Genomic DNA, 23,241 nt, shown 5'->3' on the forward strand with positions numbered 1-23,241 from the left:
CTGCTTTTTCACCCTGCACTTTGCTGACTTGGTCAGAACTCTTTCATAAAGCTGTAAATACTTGAAAGATAGAAATATACAATAAATTCATTTTTGCTTGACCTCAAACACTTGTTTTTTTCCTAAACTCTATTAAACACAATTCATGTGTTCACTGAAAATCAAGAAAATGTAAAATTACCAGTGGGCGTTTTCTGGGAAAGAGGCAGGACTGTCCTCTGTCCTCATCAATATTGACCTATGTGAGTTTAAACGCCTGCCCCTGTCTGGGGTTCAGTTCAGAGGGAGCACCATGGAGAGAAGTGCTGGTTACCTCACCCTCCTGGGGCTTTTGCTGGGACTGGCCACCACATTGCCCAACAAGGTAACACTTTTCAATAGTATATCAGCATCTAACCTTAATTCACTCTTGGGGGTAAATCTTTTTTATATGCACAAAATCTAAACAAAACTATTTAACACAATGTGCTGCAGCAAAATACTGAAGTGATGATGATGAAGTGTGAACCCTCTATTGTGTGACTTGTCTGAAGTTATAAAATTAAAAAGGGTGTGTGTCTGCAGATACATTTTTCGACCAGTGAAATCACTCGATGTATTTTAGTTCTGCTGAAATGTGTCACGTAGCCACTGGGTTGATCATCAACTCACCAAAACAAACTATCTATTGTGAAATGTGTTTGGCCAGGATGATTGGGACATCTACAGTTTTCACATCAACTCCACTGTGACCAGCCGCTATGCCACCACAGTCATCACCAGCCGTGTGGCCAACCGCATGGATGAGTCTAAAGAGATCGAGTTTCATGTTCGGATCCCCAAGAACGCCTTCATCAGTAAATTCAGAATGTGGGTATGAGAGTGAGAGTCAGCCTGTAAAGCAGGGGTGTCGAAGTCGTTTGGGTCGTGGGCCGATATTCAGCCCCCACAGAGGGCCGCATATATTGTAAAGGGCTGTGGCCTCATAAACAACAGCTTAAACTTATTGTGCTTTATCAGCCTGTGTCACATGTTTCTCAAAGTGCTACATAAAGTCATTATTCATTCACTCCACATTCGATGGCATTAAGTTTCTATTGTAGCCACAGCCACCCTGGGGCAGACTGACCATTTACCACGTGGCTATAACATGCTGTTTATATCCTGATCTCTTATTATGTTGCTGCTGGACACGTGTGGAATTCTTTCCTTGTTTAAACTTAAACTGCCCCCTCGTGGCTGGAGGGAGCAAACTAGTTACAGTGGGGAAAAAAAGTATTTGGCCGAAATCCAATACAAAGTCTATGGGGATTTGACCAAATACTTTTTTTCCCCACTGTATTTCTTTTAAAATCCGTAACTCCGCACAGGAATGGGCTAGAGACTTTCTTTTTCATTTGACATGCTCAGAAATTGATGCTCCTCAAAGAGACACATTGAATCATCTCACAGGCCGCATATGGCCTTGACCTTGACACATGTGCTGTAAAGTGTGGCCCTGAGCAAACTCAGAGAAAAACTGAAAACAAATAGGATAGCACACCTCACAAACAAGGGCCTCACACTGTCAAAGTTGAGAGCTTTTGTCAGTCATTGCAGTTTTACAAGCCTTTCCTGTAGATCTATGTTTTTTTGGCAATATTTAGTATTGTGATCAATCTTCTATTTTCTTAATATTCAACAGGAAACTATAGCACAGTGATCACAAACTGGTGGCCCGAGGGCCAAATATGGCCGCCCAGAGCCCCGATCTAAATTCTTAATAAAAACCTAATATTGTATCAATACAGAAAATATTAAGATGTTCCACATAATAGCAATTAACAATCAATCCTGACATAATAAATTGCAGTCAGCATAAACTGTGTGATCCTCTGTACGGATGACCACATAACGCTGTCTTTAAACATACATATCGGTTCTGTAGGTTTATGGATGGTGAAGTGTATGACGGCGTGGTGAAAGCAAAGGAACAGGCCGTGCGTCAGTACACGGAGGCCGTGTCTCGGGGCCAGAGTGCAGGGATTGTCAGGTACAAATCAATCAATCAAAACTTAAAACTTCTGAAATAGATCGCCACTATTTTAATGCTCGTTGTTTGTTTCAGTTCTGTGGGGAGAACGCTGGAGGAGTTTAAGACTTCTGTCACTGTGGCCGCTCACAAAAAAGTCACGTTTGAGCTCACGTACGAGGAGCTGCTCAAACGCAGACTTGGTAAATATGAGCTGCAAATCCACGCTCGACCCATGCAGCCTGTCACTGATTTCAAGGTAAGATTGGGTAGAAAAAATCAATCCAAAGTTTAAAATGTGTACATTCAATAATCATTTTGCATTTCATGCTAGGTTGATGTGAACATAAACGAAGATGCTGGAATTAACTTCATTGATATCAAAGGAGGACTGAGCACCAAGGATTTGGCAAATGCAATCACTAAAACTGAGACAGCCAAACAGGTAAGATTTTGGACAGGAGCAGGAAAATGAACTGAGGACCCGGAGCAGTGACAATCAGAAAACCTGGGTTCTGTATGTCTGGCCAGAAAATTGTGCCCCTGGTTTCAGACTCTGTCAATGGTTCTCAAACATGGCCCTAAAAACAGATTTGATTTCCACACTGACAATCCTGAACTGAGACTAAAAAAACATGAGCCAGAAAAAAGTTTTAAACCACTGAAATATGGCATGTTGTTGGCAATAATTGTCCTAATGTCTTTATGTTTATTTGCAGGCCTGGATATATTTCTATCCAACTGTGGATCAACAGAAAGTGTGTGACAGTTGCTCAGACAATGGCTTGAATGGAGATTTAGTCATTTTCTACGATGTTAAAAGAGACGCCTCATTCGGAGACCTTGTAGTAAGAACACAAATGAACATAATAAACATTTATGAACATAATTGGAAACATTTACATTTACTGTGAATGAGAATTGTGTCTTCTTCCTTCTCATCTAACCCAGACCAAAGATGGGTATTTTGTGCATCACTTTGCTCCCTCTGAACTGCCTCGCATCCCCAAAAATGTTGTCTTTGTCATTGACCAGAGCGGCTCGATGCACGGACGGAAAATGCAGCAGGTAAGTTTATATTGGGACCAATTTTAAAACGAATAATTCTACAAAACCCGACCAAGTCTAAAACCATTTTAACATCCTGTTAAAAGTTTTTTGAAACATCATCATTTTCCTGGAATTCACAATTCAAAAAAATCACAATTCACAAAATCAGTCCAATAAAACAGACATAAATTTCCTTAAGTAAGTTCTCAGTTGTCAAGGGAATTTTCCATAGTAGAAGTTTTCAAAGTCATCAACATGGTTTCAGTTGAGGATGTTTTGCTTCTTCACACTTTTCTCATCAAATCAATTCAACTTTTGCTAATATGAATGTCCTTTACACAAAGAAAATAGTAGGGCTTTTCGTCATTTGTAAGGTTTACATCTTCATAATCAACAAACTTATTTGTCTCACTGTTAACCTCAGCTGTGATTTGTTCCAGACACGTGTGGCTCTGATTCACATCTTGGCTGATTTGGCAGAAGACGATTTCTTTGGACTAATCACTTTTGACAGTGAAATTTTTCACTGGAAACGGGAGCTTGTTCAAGCCACTCAGAAAAACATTGATCAGGCAAAGAAGTTTGCTGAAAACATTCAAGATCGAGGGTGTAAGTATTTTTCATGTTAAATACAATATTTGTCAAAGAATAATGACTAATACAGTCCTTTTACAGCCACAGACATCAACAAAGCAGTGCTGGAAGGTTCTCGCATGCTGAACGCTCACCCCCGGGAGGACTCAGCCTCCATTCTTATTCTCCTGACTGATGGGGATCCCACCTCAGGTTTTCAAAGAGCTCTTTTTCATCCAATATAAGGACATATCCAGAAAAGGTATTGAGATCTATTCTTTTGTAGGAGAGACCAATCCTGAGAGGATCCAAGCAAATGTTAGAAAGGCCATCGCAGGGAAATTCCCGCTGTACTGCCTTGGATTTGGGTTTGACGTTAACTTTGAGTTCCTTGAGAAGATGTCTCTTCAGAATAATGGTTTGGCTCGACGCATATACGAAGACTCTGATGCTAATCTGCAACTCCAGGTATTTGGCCTTAGCGCTCACAGACAACTTTATCTGCAACAAATACAAACAAACAAATACCAAATCAAATCAAATGTATTATATAACACATTTGAAACAACTGTTGTTGACCAAAGTACTTCACAAAAAGGTCTACAGTACATAAAGAAAAATATAAACAATGCACAAAATACAAGCAGCAAAGCACCAACAGCTCAGACAACAAATACAACATGCAATGCATGGGGCCAATAAAACCAATAAAATCCCAATTTGCCGGAATTTTGTCAATATGTGTTTTCTATAGAAATAAGTTTTAACACTTAAGTTGTACTTTCTGTTGCAACCAGCCACATTTACAGTATTGTGACTGGAGTACATGAGTATATGTATGTATGCTTTGTGATGCCTCTTGGCGAAGAATAAATATGTTGTATGATTAGTTCAGATATTTCTTCAGTTTTACCAAACTCATCAAAATTGAGCCATGACTGACGTACACCCATATACTGAACCCTTCACATATGTTGTGTTAATAGGGCTTCTATGAAGAGGTGGCTACTCCCCTGTTGACAGATGTGACCATGATGTACATTGGAGGCACAAATCTCACCCAGACTAACTTCAGCCAGTATTATAACGGCTCGGAGATTGTGGTGGCCGGCATGATCACTGACAACGACATCGAGAGCTTTGTGCCGGAAGTCGTGGCCCTCTCTGTAAGTCCTTTGGCACCAGCAGTGCAAACTCTGAGCTTCTTATGATACAAAATGTTGTGTCTCAATCTTTCCAGAGAAATTCAAGAGTGACTTTTTCCAACCCAAATGCAACAACAGGAACGGCATCAGTCGACCGCATCCAGAGAGTGTGGGCCTATCTCACTGTCAAACAACTCATGGAGAAAGAGTAAGTGACAAGACTTAAGGAAATCCTCTTTTAATACAACATTATTGTTAGAGGATAACATTAAATCGCTATTTATCATACTGGGTCAGGCTGTACAGTCGTGCTATCTCTGTCATAGCCTTGACTGTGGTGCTCAGGCGCCCACTCTCAGCCACTGAATGTTTGCTTGCGTATCAGTATGACGCTCTGAGCGGGTATTTATCCCTTTTCTGTGGAAGCATGGAGCAAGCAATGGTAGGACTTGCGCAATGTCTCGAGTTCATGTCTCGGGTCCCGCACCGATAGTAAATAAACTTCTCCTGTTTAAGACATCCAGACTGCCGCCTATTTTTCATCTGTCCTCTCAAAGACCATTGTTAATTCTCTAACAATTATAATTACCTTTTTTACTTTTTGGCAGTCATGTGCCAAAGAACAAATGATTCCTTAAAACACTTGGCTTTGCTAAGGTGGAAAGCTTACTCTCGCCTTTACAGCCAGATAAAGTAGATTAGTGTATGAACAAACACAGGTTGCAGCTGTTGTGTGAGTGAGTGCTTCCTTTAATTTACTCGGTGAAAAGTCGAAATACTCCGTGAATGTAACTTTATAAATGTACTCCACCTTGTAGGCTGCAGCTCTCTGGGCCAGAGAAGGAGAAGGTGGAGAAGGAGGCCATGGATTTATCTCTTCAGTACAGCTTTGTGACTCCTCTCACATCGATGGTGGTCACAAAGCCTCCAGGAGAAGACTCGGCTGTGCTAAATAAGCCAAAGGAAGGAGGGTCGACTTTGCCATCAGTGCCACATGTTGGATCATCAGGTAGGGTCCGAATTAATTATCTCAAAGGAAGCAAGATTTCAAGAGAGCAACAGAATGTAAGGTCTACTCCAGGGTGCTGGAGAGAAGGATCCGGCCGATAGTCGAACCTTGGAGGAACAATGCAGTTTTTGTCCTGTTCGTGGCACACTGGACCAGCTCTATACCCTCCGTCGGGTGCTCGAGGGTTCATGGGAGTTCGCCCAACCAGTCCACATGTGTTTTGTGGATCTGGAGAAAGCGTTCGAACGCGTCCCTCGTGGTGCCCTGTGGGGGGTGCTCCGGGAGTATGGGGTCCGGGGCCCTCTGCTAAGGGCTGTCCGTTTGTATTGCCGGCAGTAAGTCCGACCTGTTCCCTTTGCGTGTTGGTCTCCGCCAGGGCTGCCCTTTGTCACCGGTTCTGTTCATTACTTTTATGGACAGAATTTCTAGGCGCAGCCAGGGGCCGGAGGGTGTCCGGTTTGGGAGCCTCAGGATCTCATCTCTGCTGTTTGCAGATGATGTTGTTCTGTTGGCTTCAACAAGCCAGGACCTTCAGCACGCTCTGGGGCGGTTTGCAGCCGAGTGTGTAGCGGCCGGGATGAGGATCAGCAACACTCAAAATCTGAGGCCATGGTTCTCCACCGGAAAAAGGTGGTTTCCCCTCTACAGGTCGGTGGGGAGTCCTTTCCTCAAGTGGAGGAGTTCAAGTATCTCGGGGTCTTGTTCACGAGTGAGGGACGGATGGAGCGTGAGATCGACAGACGGATCGGTGCGGCGTCAGCAGTGATGCGGTCGCTGTATCGGTCTGTCGTGGTAAAGAGGGAGCTGAGTCGGGGGGCAAAGCTCTCGATTTACCGATCGATCTACGTTCCCACCCTCACCTATGGTCATGAGATTTGGGTAATGACCGAAAGGACAGGATCGCGAATACAAGCGGCCGAAATGAATTTCCTTCACAAGGTGGCTGGGCGCACCCTTCGAGATCGGTTGAGGAGCTCAGTTACCCAAGAGGAGCTCGGAGTAGAGTCGCTGCTCCTTCACGTCGAAAGGAGCCAGCTGAGGTGGCTCGGGCATCTGTTCCGGATGCCTCCTGGTCGCCTCCCGCGGAAGGTGTTCCAGGCATGTCCTAGTGGGACAAGGCCTCGTGGAAGGCCCAGGACACGCTGGTGGGACTATGTCTCCGAGCTGGCCAGGTGTCGCCTCAGCTGGAATAGGTGTGTGTGGATCGGGAAGTTTGGGCATCTCTGCTGAGACTGTTGCCCCCGCGACCTGGATAAACCGGAAGAAAATGGATGGATGGAACAGAATGTTTGGTGTTTGTAACATTTTTTTTTGAATGGTTACACGCTTGAAGTAGGACATAATCAACAGAAGCAGTGTGAAACACAACTTAAATAAATATGTCACTGACACCATTAAAATTGAAGTATTCTGCATCTGTAAATTCTAAAGAGGACAATCAAAACAAAAGTTGAACAAAGGTTTAATTTAAGAAATTTCATTATATGTTGTTGTGTTAGTTATTCCAGTCAATTTACCACTGTTTGCATCACACATTTTCAGTTATTTTTATCTACTTAACATGTAACAGTAAAGCTAACTTTGAACTCATTAAACTTTAAATCTGAAGAAAACAAAAATTCTTAATTGCGTGTAAAGAAAATAACATTCGGAGGTTGTCGTTACTACTTTCCTCTTTCCTTCTTCCTGATGTCCCACATTTCTGCAGGGCGTTCTCACAGCGTGGCTTCAGATCCTGGGCTTAGACACCATCAATATTCTGTTTCTCGAAAAGCTCCAAAACTAAGTACTTTTCGTCATCCCGGTCATCGACATGGTTTTGTTGCTCGACAAAATGGTGGGTAAGACTAAAATGTAAATTACAGTAGCAATTATCTCCTTCTAACGTTTTTTTAGCGCCACAAAAAGACAAGAAAATAGGACTTACTTTGAGTTGATACACATCCATAGTCCAGAGCAGGGGTCACCAACGTGGTGCCCGCGGGCACCCAGGAGCCCTTTGGGGCATGTCCAGTAGCCCTTGGGACTTTTTTAAAAAGTGTAAAACACTTCATTTTCTTGAATCTAATTCTTAAAATTACAGTTATTTCGGTTCTTGTGACTCAGTATTTAGTTTAAAATAAAGCTATTTTAATATAATATGGGGTCAATATCCTATAAGTGAACAGTGTACGTTTAAGTCTTTAGGATTTGTTTTTAACTGGTAACCCTCGAACAACTTAATGCTCTTAAAGTAGCCCTCAGCTGAAATAAGGTTGGTGACCCCTGGTCCAGAGCAATAAAGCTTTCCACATTTTGAATGGTAAAAAATGTTTTGGATTTTTTTTTTACAGTTCCAGTCCGAGGAGTGCCAGGTTTTGCCTTCCTTTCTCCTATGCTTGGTAAACCTGGTCCATTGATAACCATTAAACACAGAACCCTTTACTTGCATTGGCTAATGATATTATTATGTAGCCAATGCAAGCAAAGGTTTACATTATCAGTAAAAAGAATTCTGAAAATATTCATAAATGGTACACATACACACATACATTAATGACATGAATTCATATGTAATAACTGATAATGATTTAAATTCCATCTTTACTTCACAGACGATGACATGGACATGGACATGGACATGGATGGTGCTATATCGATGACAGATATGATGATGCCATATAGGCCTAAAGTCTTGGCAACCATCAGTTCAATCGCAGCAACTGACGGTACAAATTCCAAGTACCGGTATACTACTCTGTTTTACAGGATAAACATAATATTCTCTCTTATGTATTCTCTCCCAAAGTTGCAGTTGTGGCATAGCTGTAAAAACAAAAATGAACAACTATAAGTTTTTGTATTAACACACATGTCAAACTAAAGTAAATGTTTGTCTGCTTGAAATGATATTAAGCATCAGCCTGAAAGAAGGCCGTGATGTTGGGTGTATCATTTTGATCATCACAGTCGATTCTTCTGTCTCCTCAGCTCCTCCAACTCAGAGGTTTTTACTGAGACCTGCAAATGTGTCTCTTCCACTGTGCTTTGATCTCTCAGCCACCAATGTAAAGCTCCTCCACCAAACCAGCAGAGGTCAGTAATGTCTCAGTATCTTTTATGTCATGGAAAAAAAAACATATCTTTCTCAAAGCAAGGAAAGAGTTTGATTCACAATAACGCTTAATACACCCAGGACCAAGAACAAGAATGTCATGTCTTTACAATAAGTCCAAATCAACAGGATGTGGAAGTTTTATACATAATAAGGCAGGATAGTTATTTTGCTGAAGATCCATCACTACATAGTGGCCGTCTTGCAGCCCCTGTACCTGCAACAACATTCTTATTGTAGTGTGTTTTTCTCTTATCTAGGGCTTAATATAAATGGAGAAATTAACCCAGAGGAAAATGGAGGTTTTAGAAGCATTGTGATAAATGCCCAAAGTGACCTGTCCATTGAGGTGAAAACGACAGGCGTCACTGTGAAGGAGGGGCAGACGTCCACTCATTACTCATCACTGACTCAGATCACCGCCGGCAGGTAACACTTCAGATCATATGAACAGGTCAGGACGAGGAAGATCCAGACTGTTTCTATAATGATGAAAATAAGGTTCTAGTGCATGTGTTCCTAGTGAATGGAATAATGGTTAATGGCCGTCTTCGTATAAATATACGCATATATAGACGAGCAGAACAAATTATTTGTATAGTGAAATTCATAAATATCACAATACAACTGAGGTCCCCTAAAGGATTTGCAATTGTTTTGTCTACATTTGGAAATACTGGACACATTAATAATAATAATAATAATAATAATAATAATAATAATAATAATAATAATAATAATAATAATAATAATAATAATAATAATAATAAAATAACAAGAATAATCATAATCATAATAATACATTTATTTTGTCAAATAAATGTACAGTAAAACTGTAATAAGAAACATTAAAACACACATGAATGTGATTTGGCTCCTAGGGCATGAATGAAGACATTTATCTTGTCCCAAACCTGTGTAAATGTTTTGTCAGTGTGACAGTGATCATTCAAGACAAGGACATAGATGTATCGTTTGGAGATGTCCGTTTGGTGATTTTGGGCCATGAGATTTCTGGGAGAAAGTTCCTGTGGCCTGTTTTCAGACAGCTGCCGTTGGACAACGAAGCTGCAGGAGTTTTAGGTGCGTCTCTCAGTCACATGTTGCCTTGTGTGAAGACTGAGCCTGACTGTCCGCTGTCATTTCAGTTGCTAACTTGGATTATGAGGAAGGAGCAGCGTCAACGATCAAGGTCAAAGGCCAAGAGGTCACCGTCAGCAGGTACAGTATGGGCATTAAGTGCTCATAGATGGTGAAACCATTATTGCAAGTAAAAGAACTAGTATAACTTGTCATGGTGTGGTGGAACGAAGAAAGTAAAAACCCAAAATGCAGGACTGCAACAAAACTGGTGATGTTTAATGACGGAAACCAAAATAACAAAATCCAGAGACAAAACTAAAACAGACCAGGGCTGACATAGACAATGACACGACAAAGGACAAGGGAAACACAGGGGTATAAATACAAGAGGAAACGGGGCACAGGTGAAACACATCAGGGCGGGGCAGGCAATAACGAGAGGAGTAAAGCAAAATCACAAGGACTGAACACATGTCAAAATAAAACACAGGACAAGACCAAACACAAGAAAACCTGAACAAAAGACGAATCATGACATAACTAGTGCAACTATTACATAAATTAAATAATATTAATGGCTTTAACTGCAATTTGGTTAAATGTAGAGGCTACAACAAAGACTACACTGCATCTTATCAACTGACAAATTACACTACACTCATAATTGTTCAAATTTACGAAAACAAAATGTACATTTGCTTTTACAGGTATTGAAGATGTCGTAATTTTTCACATTTGTGTTGCAGATCCAGTGCTGTTGACTACAGTGTCCCGACGCCTGTGACTGTGGACTGCTGGCTCCTGTCTGCTCAGGAAGCCTTTCAGAGACCAAGCAGCGACTTGTACAACTGATGTTTAAAGTCAAAAACAACATTTGTGCAGATGTGCTTTTTAATGACCTATACACATCGAATAATAATTAAAAAAAAACTATTACACAGAGGTTTGTCATTATTTGACGAGTGACCACTTGGCTCTTTCACTCTGTCCACATCTACCCCTGCTTCCGGTATTGTGTGAAATTAATACAAATGCTCTGGAGTTGTGTAGTGTGGTAATGTGACATTAGCAAAAAGTACTTTATCATTATAGTATTAAATAATCGACATTCATTTGCAGCCTAATTTTCACTCACATGCTCCTAATACATGTATGTTTTTATGTCTCCAGTCAGCTGCTCAAATAAAGTGGACATTTAAGGCCTATTTATACTCCGCAAGACGCGAGAGTATGAATAGGCCTTTACTGGAAGTGTATCAGGGTTCTTTTCAAGCCTTTGACTTGCAGTTTGAATTCATATATGCAATAAAAGGAAAAACAAAGTGAAACACAACTTGAGTCAATATTTCGGCATCAAAGTAAATGTTAAATGTGCTACAATGTGCTGTAAAATCCTAAAAGGGACAATGAAAACTAAAGTCGAGCAAGGTATTAATAACATGGAAAAGGACTTGTATTATGAACAGGGTGTTTATAATAATACTGTTACTATGTTCCTTTTTCCTTGTTTGTGATCTCTGCAGGGCGCTCCCACAGCTTTGGTACATCTGGTGGACTTACAGATCACTTCGCTGATGCTCTACTAAATGTTGGATTCGCTCCACAGGGGCCTCCTGGTCCTCCTGGTCTTCCTGATCTTGCTGGTTCTCCTGGTCTTCCTGGTTTTCTAGGTCCTCGTGGTGTCCCGCCACAACGAATAGGTAAAGGAAGTTAACGTAAAGAGTAGCACGAGCACCACTAGTATCCTGTAAAACCGCTTCATTGCTTTGTGCCAATAGTTTCAGTTTCAGTATTACTGGTTATAAACAGGGCAAGACTTTCAAGGCACAGATTGAATGCTTAATAATGTTTCTGTTATTTTGCAGATCCAGGCAGTTGGGTGCCACAGTTCGGAGTTAGTTCTCAAGGTAAACACGTTTTGTTTTTTTAGACGACACCAATGTAATCTTTCATTGTTACCAATAAATGTGATGAGATTCATAACATGGTCAGAAAAATAATTCAGTTGATTTTCATTATTTTTCCCTTTCTTGTTTGTCCTTATTACAATTATTTATAAGTATTTGTGTTTCATAAATACCAAATTCTTAATAGTAAAATATAGGTGCTAGTCATGACATCTTTATTTCACAGACTATGAAGAGGGAGACGAATATCCAATGGTAATTCAGACTGCAATGATGCCAGGTGTGGAAATCGAAACCATGATATAATAATCATAAGAACCAATACCTTGGTGTAGATTCACTGACTAAACATTTTCATTTAGTGAATTGATTGATCTTTTTATTTTATTTTCTATTTTATTATCAATTTGACATCAAAATTGCTCTAATTGCTATTTTTGTCTGTCTCTGTCTTGCACGTTGTCACTCTGTGCCCAGAACAAATTTCCCCCAGAGGGACAATAAAGTTTCACTCATTCATTCATTCATGATTGTGATCACAAACAGCCTTCTTCTGTCTCCTCAGCTCCTCCAACTCAGAGGTTTTTACTGAGACCTGCAAATGTGTCTCTTCCACTGTGCTTTGATCTCCCAGCCACCATCAGTGTAAAGCTACTCCACCACCCCAGCAGAGGTCAGTAATGTCTCAGTATCTCTTATGTCATAGAAAAACATAATACTTCCCTCAAAGCCATGTGCTACCAAAAAGTAAACTTTTTTTTCCTCTCATCTAGGGCTTGATATAAATGGAGAGATTGGTCCAGATGAAAATGGAGGTTTTAGAAGGATTGTGATAAATGTCCAAAGTGGCCTGTCCATTGAGGTTTACACAACAAGCGTCATTGTGAAGGAGGGGCAGATATCCACTATTCACTTCCCAGGGTCTCGGGTCAGAGCCGGCAGGTAACAATCACATGACGGGGTCAGAGATTTCAAATACATTTGATTGAATGTGCTGCAGAATCAATTTTGTGAATGCCTCTGTGATTATTAAAACTACTATATATACAGTATAACGCAGTCTGTAAACTACAATTTACACGACACTGGGTCCGTCTCATAGATCTATATAATCTATATTATACCTGCGCTTTAGTTTTGTTGTGTTATGAGTTCTTCATTTTAGATTTAATTCACTGCAACATACTGATTCAAAACAGTACATAGAAAACATCAGAAACCACAGTCTTACGGCAATGTCCAAGGCACCTATATTTACATTTCGTGTCATGTCATGCATCATCTGTTCAGTGCATTAGAATGATAAAGCTCGATTGAAAACCTCTATCTTTTCTCTTGTCCCAAACCTTTTACAAATGTTTTTTTCAGTGTGACAGTGATCATTCGAGACAAGGACATAGATGTATCGTTTCGAGATGTCCGTTTGGTGATTTTGTGCCATGAGATTTCTGGGAGAAAGTTCCTGTGGCCTGTTTTCAGACAGCTGCCGTTGGACAACCAAGCTGCAGGAGTTTTAGGTGCGTCTCTCAGTCACATGTTGCTTTGTGTGAAGACTGAGCCTGACTGTCCGCTGTCATTTCAGCTGCTAATTTGGATTATGAGGAAAAGACAGGAGCAGCATCAACGATCAAGGTCAAAGGCCAAGCTGTCACCGTCAGCAGGTACAGTGTGGGCCTTCATATAAGTGCTTATGGCAAAACTATTTCTTACCAAACAAAAAGCTAGTGTAGGGCTCCATTGAAATCATGAAGCCATTGACAGCATGCATCACCTGTAGGTAATGGGTAAACGTCTTTTTATGATGAGCTAAAACTAGAGATTACAGGAACACTGCACTCAGTAATAAATGCACATTTCTAGTCAGTAACTGAGTAGTAGTAATTTGTCTGTGTGCTGTTACAGATCCACTGCTACCGACTACAGCGTCCCGGGGCCTATAACTGTTGACTGTTGGCTCCTTTCTGTTCAGGAAGCCTTTCAGAGACCAAGCAGCGACTTCTACAACTGATATATAAACAAAACTGTCCGTATTAAGTGGACAAACAACATAATGTGGCCTTGTGCCTTTCAATGACATCTAACTACTGCTTTGACTGCAAATAAAAATGTAAATTAAGCCTTCAATTGACGTTTTCATTCCACCCATTCTGCTGACGGGACACACTGGAATGAGGACTTTAATCTCAGTGTTGCATAACAACAGTGCATACCGTCGCTCCGTGGTTAATCTTCAGAAGAGTCTTCAGGTCCTGCAGGGGTTGTTTTGCAGACCATTCGCAGTCAAAAAACACACATATTTAATTTCTTGCACAGTGAAAGAGTTCAGCAAAGAAATAAATGCAAACGAGAAAATGGCGCCATATAGTATCACAGCAGTTCTTTTATAATCTACTTTGATGTGTGTAACTCATAATAGAGAACCCGAGAGTGCGGCAGGTGACATAAACGTTACAGCTGAAACATGACCTTAAAATATGCGGCTGGTGGAACTTGAGCTTCAGTGTTTCTCAACGTGTCACTGAGACATGTATCTCACTATGTTGATAAAAGGTGGTAAATTGAAGTGAATATTTGTTTTATGAAATTATATGTAGAAATTGAAGTTGATATACTGATAAAGACTGTCGCATGGTTTGGTTGTAGTGTTTTTTTAGGGTATTTGCAGTCAGTGTAATTTCAGAACAGTGTATTTGCTTTGCTGTTGGTTGATATTTCCCTGTGATAAGATCAGGACAGCAATTCCTCTCTGTGTAAATTATGAAACTGTGGTTCAACCAGTCCGACAGCTGCACCATCCACATTTTATTCACTTGAACCAAAACAACATGTCACAAAGGGGTTTAGTTTAAATCCTAAATATCTATTTCCTGTCCCTTTTTTTATTTATTTTTTGATACATTGGGATTTCGTGTGGAAGACCCTTTTCAGTATTACGCCATGTGTATCAAAACTCACTTGTTTGTTCCAGTAAATGTATGGTTTTCAAGATAACATTTACCTTTGAACTCGAAGAACATTTCCACTGTTTGCCTTGTAAGAGGTCTCACAACTACTGCAGTCCTATAGTGCAGTAATGCTGTGTGTTTTATTGTTGTACTTTGACAAACTCTATTAGCATTTTTGTTATTTCATTCCACAACACTGCAGGCTAAAAATATGTATTTGTATTGTCTGATACCAAGTTTACTGCAAAGATTAAAGCCGACTTTGACCTCTCTACGCACAGCTTGTAAAACCGTCACGCGAAGAGAATCATAAACAGGAGTGGATCAAGAGCATAATTGTACAAGAGTATTAAAGGGATATTTCAGGATTTTTGATATAGGGCCTCATTTCCTATATCCAGAATGTTGTTGGTTTCTGGAGATTTATTTATTGTTTTTTTATTCATGCAGCCTTATATTTGAAGAGTTTAGTGGTGCTAGGCTAGTGCTAGGCTAGTGCATGTCTATGGTAACTAGTAGCCTGCATTAAAAACAGTCTGGCCCAAGCTCAGTGCACCTGAGGCAAATCACTTATAACACCAGACTACCGATATAGATGTCTGTGTTTACTGAATAATTTTTTTAATATGACCATTTTGCATTTAAAATAACTTATATTGGAGCAGCATCAGCTTCCTGGTTGTAAGCTGCGCAGCGGCGGAGTGATCTGCTAGGTTACCGGATCTACAGTAGTTTGTTTACCTGCGGCCGGCGTTACTACATGTGGAATTCGCAAAGGAGATTTCTACAAATCAGAAACACCATTTTTGGGGGACTACCTGATGATTTTCAAGAGGTTTTTAATGCAGGCTACTAGTTACCATAGACATGCGCTAGCCTAGCACTAGCCTAGCACCACTAAACTCTAAACTAGGACTGCATGAATAAAAATAGAAAAAATATGCAGAAATAAAAAACACTGGAAAAAAAAAATGCTAGCGCACAAAAAAAGTGTTGGAAAATAATACTCAGGTGAGGCCTAAATGTTCACCGGTATTTTTGATCAGTCCTGTAAGGCTAATCATCTGTTGTTTAATCAGTAGAAAGTCTCTTGGATGCAGTTTATCAGATGGTGAATAAAGCATTACACCAAAGGCCAACAATGCAGCTCCATAGAGAAGAATAAACAAGGCACACGGACACAGCAGGGCGGGGCGTCTCCAGAGAGACAGGGAGGGAGAGGGAGGGAGAGGGAGGGAGAGCAGTGACGTCAAATGTGGAGCAACTTTTGTATGACTCAGACAGGGCATGGTTCATTCAGAGTTTTCCTGAGACACTTTAAGGATTACAGAAGAAACCATGAAGGTAAGAGAGAATTACCTTTGATTTCTTTCTATTCTGTCTATTAGTTATTAATTGAAATAAGAGCAGTTCATACAGTATGCCAGTCAAAATGTTGCATTACTGACTGATGATACACAACTCATGGGTTGTTTATGTGGTGCTCAGGTGCCTATGACAGGTCTTTTGTCACAGTCACAGAATGTTTAGTCCTGGTTCATCTTAGTCCAGTTACTTGAAGATCCAGATCGCTTCTTACAAGTTTGTTTTGTTAAGTCCGGTTTTAAACTTCTTCTCCTTGTGTCTATTATGAGCTTGTTTAATCCCTGGACAAGCAATGTGCATTTGTGGTACTGTCTTATCTACATTGTCCAATAAATCTATGCCTTATCTTGTTGGTTTTGGTCTTGTTGGTCTTCTTTCCCAGGTGACAAACTAGCCCTGCCCGAGTTACCAACATGTCGATTAAAATGCAGTTAATGAACAACTATGCGCTGCCAAGAGCGTGAACCACTGGACCGGTTTATCAAGGCTCTCCAGTCTCTCAAGGATGAAAATATTGAAGAAAAAGTACAGTGAACTTGGAGCTTCTAAGCAGCAGCGGCAGGGTGCATAATGTTTCCCCAGAGATGGATTGTCTGGCATCTTTTACTGGCTGCTCCACTGGCACTCTGCAGTTTGGACATTATACAGAATGACAGCGGGGTGAACTGCTCTCAGGTATCAGCGACAATGATTTGGTTGTTTGTCAAACTGATAAGCCAAAACATACAGTACCTGACACCCACGTTTATGGTTATACTACATGCTGAAATACAGTATGTTATACTGATATGACCATACACTGCACTCCAACAAAAAAAAAAAAAACAGTAGAGGATATTGAGCAAGGACCTTTTGTTGTGTAAAATATACAGTGGGAGGAAAAAGGGAGTACACCTTTGGAATTTCTTAAATTTCTGCCTATATTGGTCATAAAATGTGGTCTTATCTCTCTATCTATTAAAATCATAAGAATGAATAAACAGTGTCTGCTTAAACCAATACCACCCATTTTATGATATTTTTCTCGGCTATAACATAAACATTCACAGGACAGGGAGGAATAAGATAAATATTGCAGAACTACAGCAGTTTTGTAAAGAGGAATGGTCCAAGATTCATCCTAATCTGTAACTACAGAAAAGCAGTTATTGGTGAAAAAGAGTCAGCCAGCTATTTAATACAGGGGTTCACTTACTTATTCCACTCTGTTGTGAATGTCTCAGGTTTTACTGCAAAATATCCTGATAAACTTGTTCATTTTTCTTTTGATGATAGCACGTTGCCCTGAGGCAAAAATAAACAGCCCCTCACCATGATTCTCCTGAGACCATACTTCACAGTGGGGATAGGGTTTTCTCCTGCACACACATAACGTTGTGTATTCCTCCCAAACTATTCGACTTTGGGTTATTCAGTCCACAGAATATTTTGCCTGTAGGGCTGTAGAGCATCCAAGTGCTCTTTCGCAAACCAAAGTTGAATAGTTTGCAGCTGCACCATCAACATTTTATTCACTTGAACCAAAACAACACAAAGGGATTTAGTCTAAATCACAAAAATCTATTTTCTGTCCCTTGTTTATTTATTTATTTTTTATACATTGGGATTTAGTGTGGAAGACACTTTTCAGGATTACTCAGTGTGTATCAAAACTCACTTGTTTGTTCCAGTAAATTTACCATTAGGGTTTTCAAGAAAACATTTCACCTTTGAACTCGAAGAGCATTTCCACCGTTGCCTTGGAAGAGGACCCACAACTAATCCTTGTGCAGTAGTGCTGTGTGTTTTATTGTTGTACTTTGACAATTTCAACACTGCAGACTGAAAATATGTATTACATTGTCTGATACGGAATACACAACATCATGTGAGGAAAAATGGAAAAGCACACCAACATCAAAACCCTATCCTCAATGTGAAGTGTGGTGCAGAATAATCATGGTGTGGAGCTGTTTTTATCAAGATATTTTGCAGAAAAAACTAAGACATTCACAACAGAGTGGAATAAGTAAGTGAACCCCTGGCTGACCCTTCTTTTGCCAATAAAAATATGATAAAATGTAAATGTTTGGGTGGTATGAGTTTAAGATTTTAATAAAGATCAGACTACATGTAGTGACCAATTTAGGCAGAAACGTGTGATATTCCAAAACGGTGTATTCACTTTTTCCTCCCACAGTAGACAAAATAATAACAGAAATAATGTGACTGACTGCGATTTGCTGATAATAACACAATTACGCAATGCTACACAATGCTTTACCGTCATAACAATCCCCTGCATAATCTGAATGTGATTTGCAATATTTGTGTTTATACTCATGGTATATGTTTTATACCATATATAAATGTTTTATACTCATGGTTGCAGACTTTTAACATACATATAACACATTTTTCATGAGCAAAACAAAAAATTGATCATTTGCAATTTCAGAAATCCTTGGCTTTTTCTATTTTTCCAAGAAATTAAGTTTGTTTTTTATCTTTTTCATTTGCATAGCATTGACTATCTTTTCAACCACAATCAGGGTTCTTTGCACCTACAACACACAGACTTATAGCAGATTTGCTCTTCCTCTAGGGCCTCTTGCACTGCACTATGAAGGATGGAACGCCATTTGATTTTAATTCGGTCGAAGTCACTGACCTGAGCGCACAGGTGAAGCTGTGCTGCAGAGGACACGCATGTGCTCTGTGTCTGCTGATCCGTGTGGAAGTAGATCTGGATAAACCTGGAGAGGAGGAGGGCAACTCTGGTCTGACGGATGACGAAGAAACTAAAGATGATGAAGGTATTAGACAACATCGCAAATGTCTCTCGAGGGACCCACATGCGAAATCAGAGTACATTTCATTCAAGATTCCATTAAAAACCTGGCTTTTCTTGAACAGTTCATTAGTCTAATCTATTAGAATTTTGGTGTGAAATGAATGGAATTGGGGTTTCAGCTCTTACCATTAACATAAGGACAAAAACATTGGTAGATCTTTCAAAAAAATGTATTATTTCGACATGTTCTTCATCTTTTCTGACTAAGTGTCACCTTTGTCTGCAGGTGAAACTGGTTCCGTGACAGTGTGTTATCGGACACCAGAAGTAATGCTGCGCATATGCAAAGAGATGGAGTTTACAGTAAGCCGGGACAGGATTCCTGAGCAGAGCGCTGCACAGGTATGTCAACATCCACATACGCAAGTTGTTTGGGTCATGTTCTGTCACTCCTTATTAAACATTTAACATTTTCACAGATGACTATGATAATTACTAATGCTGTGATATCATATAAAAGTCACGTTATCATTGACTCCCCTAATGTGGAAATGACCAAAGCAGTCAACGTGCCTTCACTTACAGATGGTAATTTTCTGACTTTTATCAGTAAATAGTTATCGCTGGCAAATCTGTTAATACATGTGTTCATTTCCCCTCAGTTTGCTCTTCTGACATAAATACATATGTACAAGACTGTGATGGTCATGGTAAGTTCTTTCTGCCAGTGAATTAGTCGCGATCCTTTTGTGAGCGATTCAGTGTTTTTGAAAGAAAATCCACGCATGTTGAACCTAAAGAGTTTAGGTTAAGAATTCAGTCCACAAAATTGCCATATTCATCTTGTAGCCTGAAGTCTCCTGTGTCACTGAACATTACTACACCTTTTTAAAGCTATTGTGAAAAAAAAATATTTCCACATTTTTCTGACAGAGCAGTCGTTGAACTTTTTGGCACTTGTCTGAAATATGACATAGAATTCTTCACGTAGACAAGGCTCTTTATAACGTGATGTGAATGCAACCTTTTGAGAATAACACTTTTTTTTTTCTTTTTTCTGTCAGTGCCCAAGGTCAACTTTAGCATTAACAAAGTCAATCAAGTGGAGCTGCATTTTCCAGGCAGTGACAGTGGCGTTCCAAACGTGTGTCTTCAGAACGAGAGGGAGGGGAACTGCCAGGTGAGACTTGGCAGTGGCTGCCAGGTGGAATTTACTTTCGGTCTGTTGGTATGCGGCTGTAATGGCTGCCTTATTGTTTGTTTTCCTTGTATAACTGCAAAAAACAGAGATAGTGCTGTAGGTGTAAGCATACTCCTCTCATTTAAATGGATGTGTTATTATTACTACAGTTGATATGGACTTGCAGCATCTAAGCCGTGGTACCGCAGGTGGGGAGCCAAGTCCTCTGCAGGTCTAGTCTTGGCTTGAATTGTATGATTCACCTATTGGTTTGTTCTCATTCAGAGCTTCTTTAGTCGTGGAGCAATGAAGTCCGTCATGTAGCCGACTCAGAGGCGGGTAGTAATCAGTTACATTTACTCAAGTACATAAACTTTTTGAAATTGTACTTCTGTAGAGTTAGTAGTTTTATCATATGATGCATTTTACTTCTCCTGGAGTAAAGCTATAATTGTACTGTACTCTTATTTGAGTAGAAATAGTTGTTACTTTTTCCACAGTGAGTAAATATTTAAGCGGCAAATGCTTCATTTTGATCAAAAAAAGTGATGCAGCTCATCTCTTTCTTTTGTTTGTTTATGTATTTTCATGCCATTTTCTTCATCATCACAATTTTCACAGTGATTTTATGTTTTGTTTTACACCAATTCTGGCGTCAATGAAAAACACCTTTTCCATTCAAACAGTTTGTCTTCTCAGTACTCACAATACTCAAGTAGGCTAACATTTTATCCAAATAGGTCCAAATAAGCCACTGCTTCAGCCTACACCTTTTCGGTTACCCGCCTTGTCTGTGACGAATTTGCAGTACATACTATACTTTTTGTTTTATGTTTTTGTAACCGAATAAACATTCATTCATTCATTCATTCATTCAACAAGGTCCACTTTTTTTTTCTTTTACTTGACACATTCTTTGGGCCACTACTTCTTACTTGTACTTGAAAATTCGAATTATTCCAAAGTAGCGTTGCTCTTATTTGAGTAAATGTATTGGATACTCTAACCACCACTGAGCCTCCTGAGGTTTAAACCGGTCACCCTCCAGCCCCTGGCCCCTGTCAGTTGCTTCAAACTTTCTAACTCTAAATTCAGCCGCAGATTGTCTTATTCTTACTTTGAATCTATTGACTGGAAGAGAATGACTGTTTTGTTACTATTTTTATTCCTCAATAGCTACTGTAGTGTTGACGATTTTTGCAAGTGTTCTTTTATCATAAGACTGGTACATACTAATGGAGTCCTAATAACAAATAAACATTGACATTTATTCTGAACTCGCTTTATGTTTGTAGATCTGGGATGGAAAACCTATTCCACTGGAGTCAGTCACGCCATGCACGTGTTTTCAGGTGAGCGTGCACGCCTCATTAACATTGTGTCCCAAAATATGCCAGTCACTTACCTTGTTTTCATATGCTCAAGGTATGGAAGGGAGATGGCCAGGTGAGACCGCACGTAAGATACTGCCCTTTCAGAAACAACAGTGAGTACATTTTAATGAATACAATTTGACTTTGTAAGTTTTAAAGCCTATTTGAACACATTTCAATTCACTGACCTGCTTTTCTGAACATTTTTAGCCACTCTGGGTCTAAATGTGTGGATGAATTTCACGGTGTCTGTGGACAAAACATACATAGACGACTACGGCCCTATGCTGAGATGGAATGTGTCCGCCCCCTGTCGGCTACAGGGAGAAGTGTGGGCCTGCGACAGGACCCCGGGCCCCGATGTCTGCACTGAAAGACAGGGATTTAGAAGACAACTACAAGAGGGAAACTGGACGAAGAACAGCAACGGTCGCTGGGTAGGACAGTTTCTTATTCCAGCTTTTAACTTTATGCCAACTTTGAGTCTGTCTGTCTGTCTGTCTGTCTGTCTGTCTGTCTGTCTGTCTGTCTGTCTGTCTGTCTGTCTGTCTGTCTGATTTCTCTTGTGAAACTTTCAGGAGCACGTTGATGTCTTCTCTGGAATCAATCTGGATAACCATCCTTGTGTGATGGTAAGATATTGTTTTAATACACATTCCACACTAGTCTTTAAGTACTTTTATGCTTACACAGTGTTTATTCATTTCTTAAGATTAACATCAATGAAATGGGATATGAGATGGGCCCATTCTGCTACAACAACAGTAAGTCTAAATGCAGGAGAGAATAAAATACAGTGTACTGGCATGAACTTATCTGATGCTCTTAGTCAACAGGTGGCGCTGGAGTCTTTTTGCTGTTGCTGTGATGTTGCTCCTCTCTTTAACTCTCCTGATTACATTCGGGATCCGGAAGTTTATTAAAAGTAAGTTTGAGCGACATTTTCTTTGCGCTACATTCAGTCGAGGATGCAAAATGTATACTTTTCACATGATCAGTAATATTTCTGTAGCCCTGTGAGGCAACTGCTGTTGTGCTATTGGGCTCTGATGTGCATTGCTTCAATGTGACTTTCAGAGTCAGTGCAGAGCTGGAGACAGGGTGGATTTGGCAGAAGTAAGTGTCTTGTCATCGTGATTGTTTCTTTTTTACATGAAATAACTCATGCAAATGTTCTCCCTATAGTAGTTCACAAGGCCCATGTGCTGCTGCTGAGCCCTCCAGACAGTGATGTGGAGGTGTCTGCAGCTGTCTGCAACCTGGGCTCCCTGCTTTCCTCCAGGGACTTCAGCGTGACTGTGGATCAGTGGAGCCGCCAGGGCCAATTCAGGCTGGGGCCTCTGCCCTGGTCCCACTTTCAGCTGTTAAGTATGGACAGCCAGTGTGAGCGCGTGGTGCTGGTGCTCACCCCTAAAGCTGTGGAGAGGGCACAAACATGGAGCAGTCAGGACAGTCCTGTCACTGATCTACAGGAGGACTCTCCTTATTCTGATGTCTTCAGAGCCTCTCTGTTCGCCATCCAAGCTTTCAAGAAGCAGGCTCGAGCCAGTGAGCGCTTTGTCCTGGTCACATTTGACTATCTGTGGACAGATGCAAAGATCTGTCACAATGAACTTCCCGAGATCCTCCAGGGACTTCCTCTTTTTCACTTCCCCTCACAGACCAAAGCCCTGCTGGCAGACTTATGTGTGGGGAGTACACAGAGACAGTCGGACAGAAGGCAGAGGGACTTGGATCTTCTCTGAAAACAAATA

General features: G+C 40.4%; 2 protein-coding genes across 2 annotated transcripts; both read left to right on the forward strand.

Annotated features, from left to right (window-relative positions):
* Positions 1-292: 292 nt before the first annotated feature.
* Positions 293-13,915, forward strand: LOC306979626 (inter-alpha-trypsin inhibitor heavy chain H3-like; the record flags this gene model as incomplete). Its single annotated transcript, XM_079578649.1, has 20 exons — positions 293-364; positions 689-849; positions 1,907-2,011; positions 2,087-2,249; positions 2,325-2,435; positions 2,710-2,838; positions 2,942-3,058; positions 3,481-3,649; positions 3,716-3,826; positions 3,900-4,081; positions 4,600-4,779; positions 4,854-4,966; positions 5,577-5,767; positions 7,476-7,553; positions 8,362-8,475; positions 8,738-8,842; positions 9,122-9,290; positions 9,796-9,944; positions 13,434-13,512; positions 13,754-13,915. 20 exons carry the CDS (start codon positions 293-295, stop codon positions 13,857-13,859), a joined length of 2,604 nt encoding a protein of 867 aa, XP_079434775.1. The 3' UTR covers positions 13,860-13,915.
* A 1,952-nt stretch (positions 13,916-15,867) lies between these two features.
* Positions 15,868-23,241, forward strand: il17rc (interleukin 17 receptor C). The gene is made up of 15 exons (XM_079578650.1): positions 15,868-16,140; positions 16,544-16,836; positions 18,746-18,956; positions 19,221-19,336; positions 19,414-19,522; positions 19,597-19,644; positions 19,999-20,114; positions 21,410-21,466; positions 21,540-21,600; positions 21,698-21,924; positions 22,066-22,119; positions 22,200-22,251; positions 22,317-22,412; positions 22,565-22,603; positions 22,673-23,241. Exons 2-15 carry the CDS (start codon positions 16,732-16,734, stop codon positions 23,230-23,232), a joined length of 1,851 nt encoding a protein of 616 aa, XP_079434776.1. The 5' UTR covers positions 15,868-16,140; positions 16,544-16,731; the 3' UTR covers positions 23,233-23,241.

The sequence above is a fragment of the Gobius niger genome, assembly GCF_951799975.1.
Source record: "Gobius niger genome assembly, chromosome: 20".
Classification (NCBI taxonomy): domain Eukaryota; kingdom Metazoa; phylum Chordata; class Actinopteri; order Gobiiformes; family Gobiidae; genus Gobius; species Gobius niger.

Excerpts from the sequence above, each read along its gene's own strand:
- il17rc (XM_079578650.1), top strand. The coding sequence starts at position 16,732 with ATGTTTCCCCAGAGATGGATTGTCTGGCATCTTTTACTGGCTGCTCCA. Across the intron at positions 20,115-21,409 it reads AGAGGGAGGGGAACTGCCAG|ATCTGGGATGGAAAACCTAT; the intron begins GTGAGACTTGGC and ends TTATGTTTGTAG. Across the intron at positions 22,413-22,564 it reads GATCCGGAAGTTTATTAAAA|AGTCAGTGCAGAGCTGGAGA; the intron begins GTAAGTTTGAGC and ends TGTGACTTTCAG.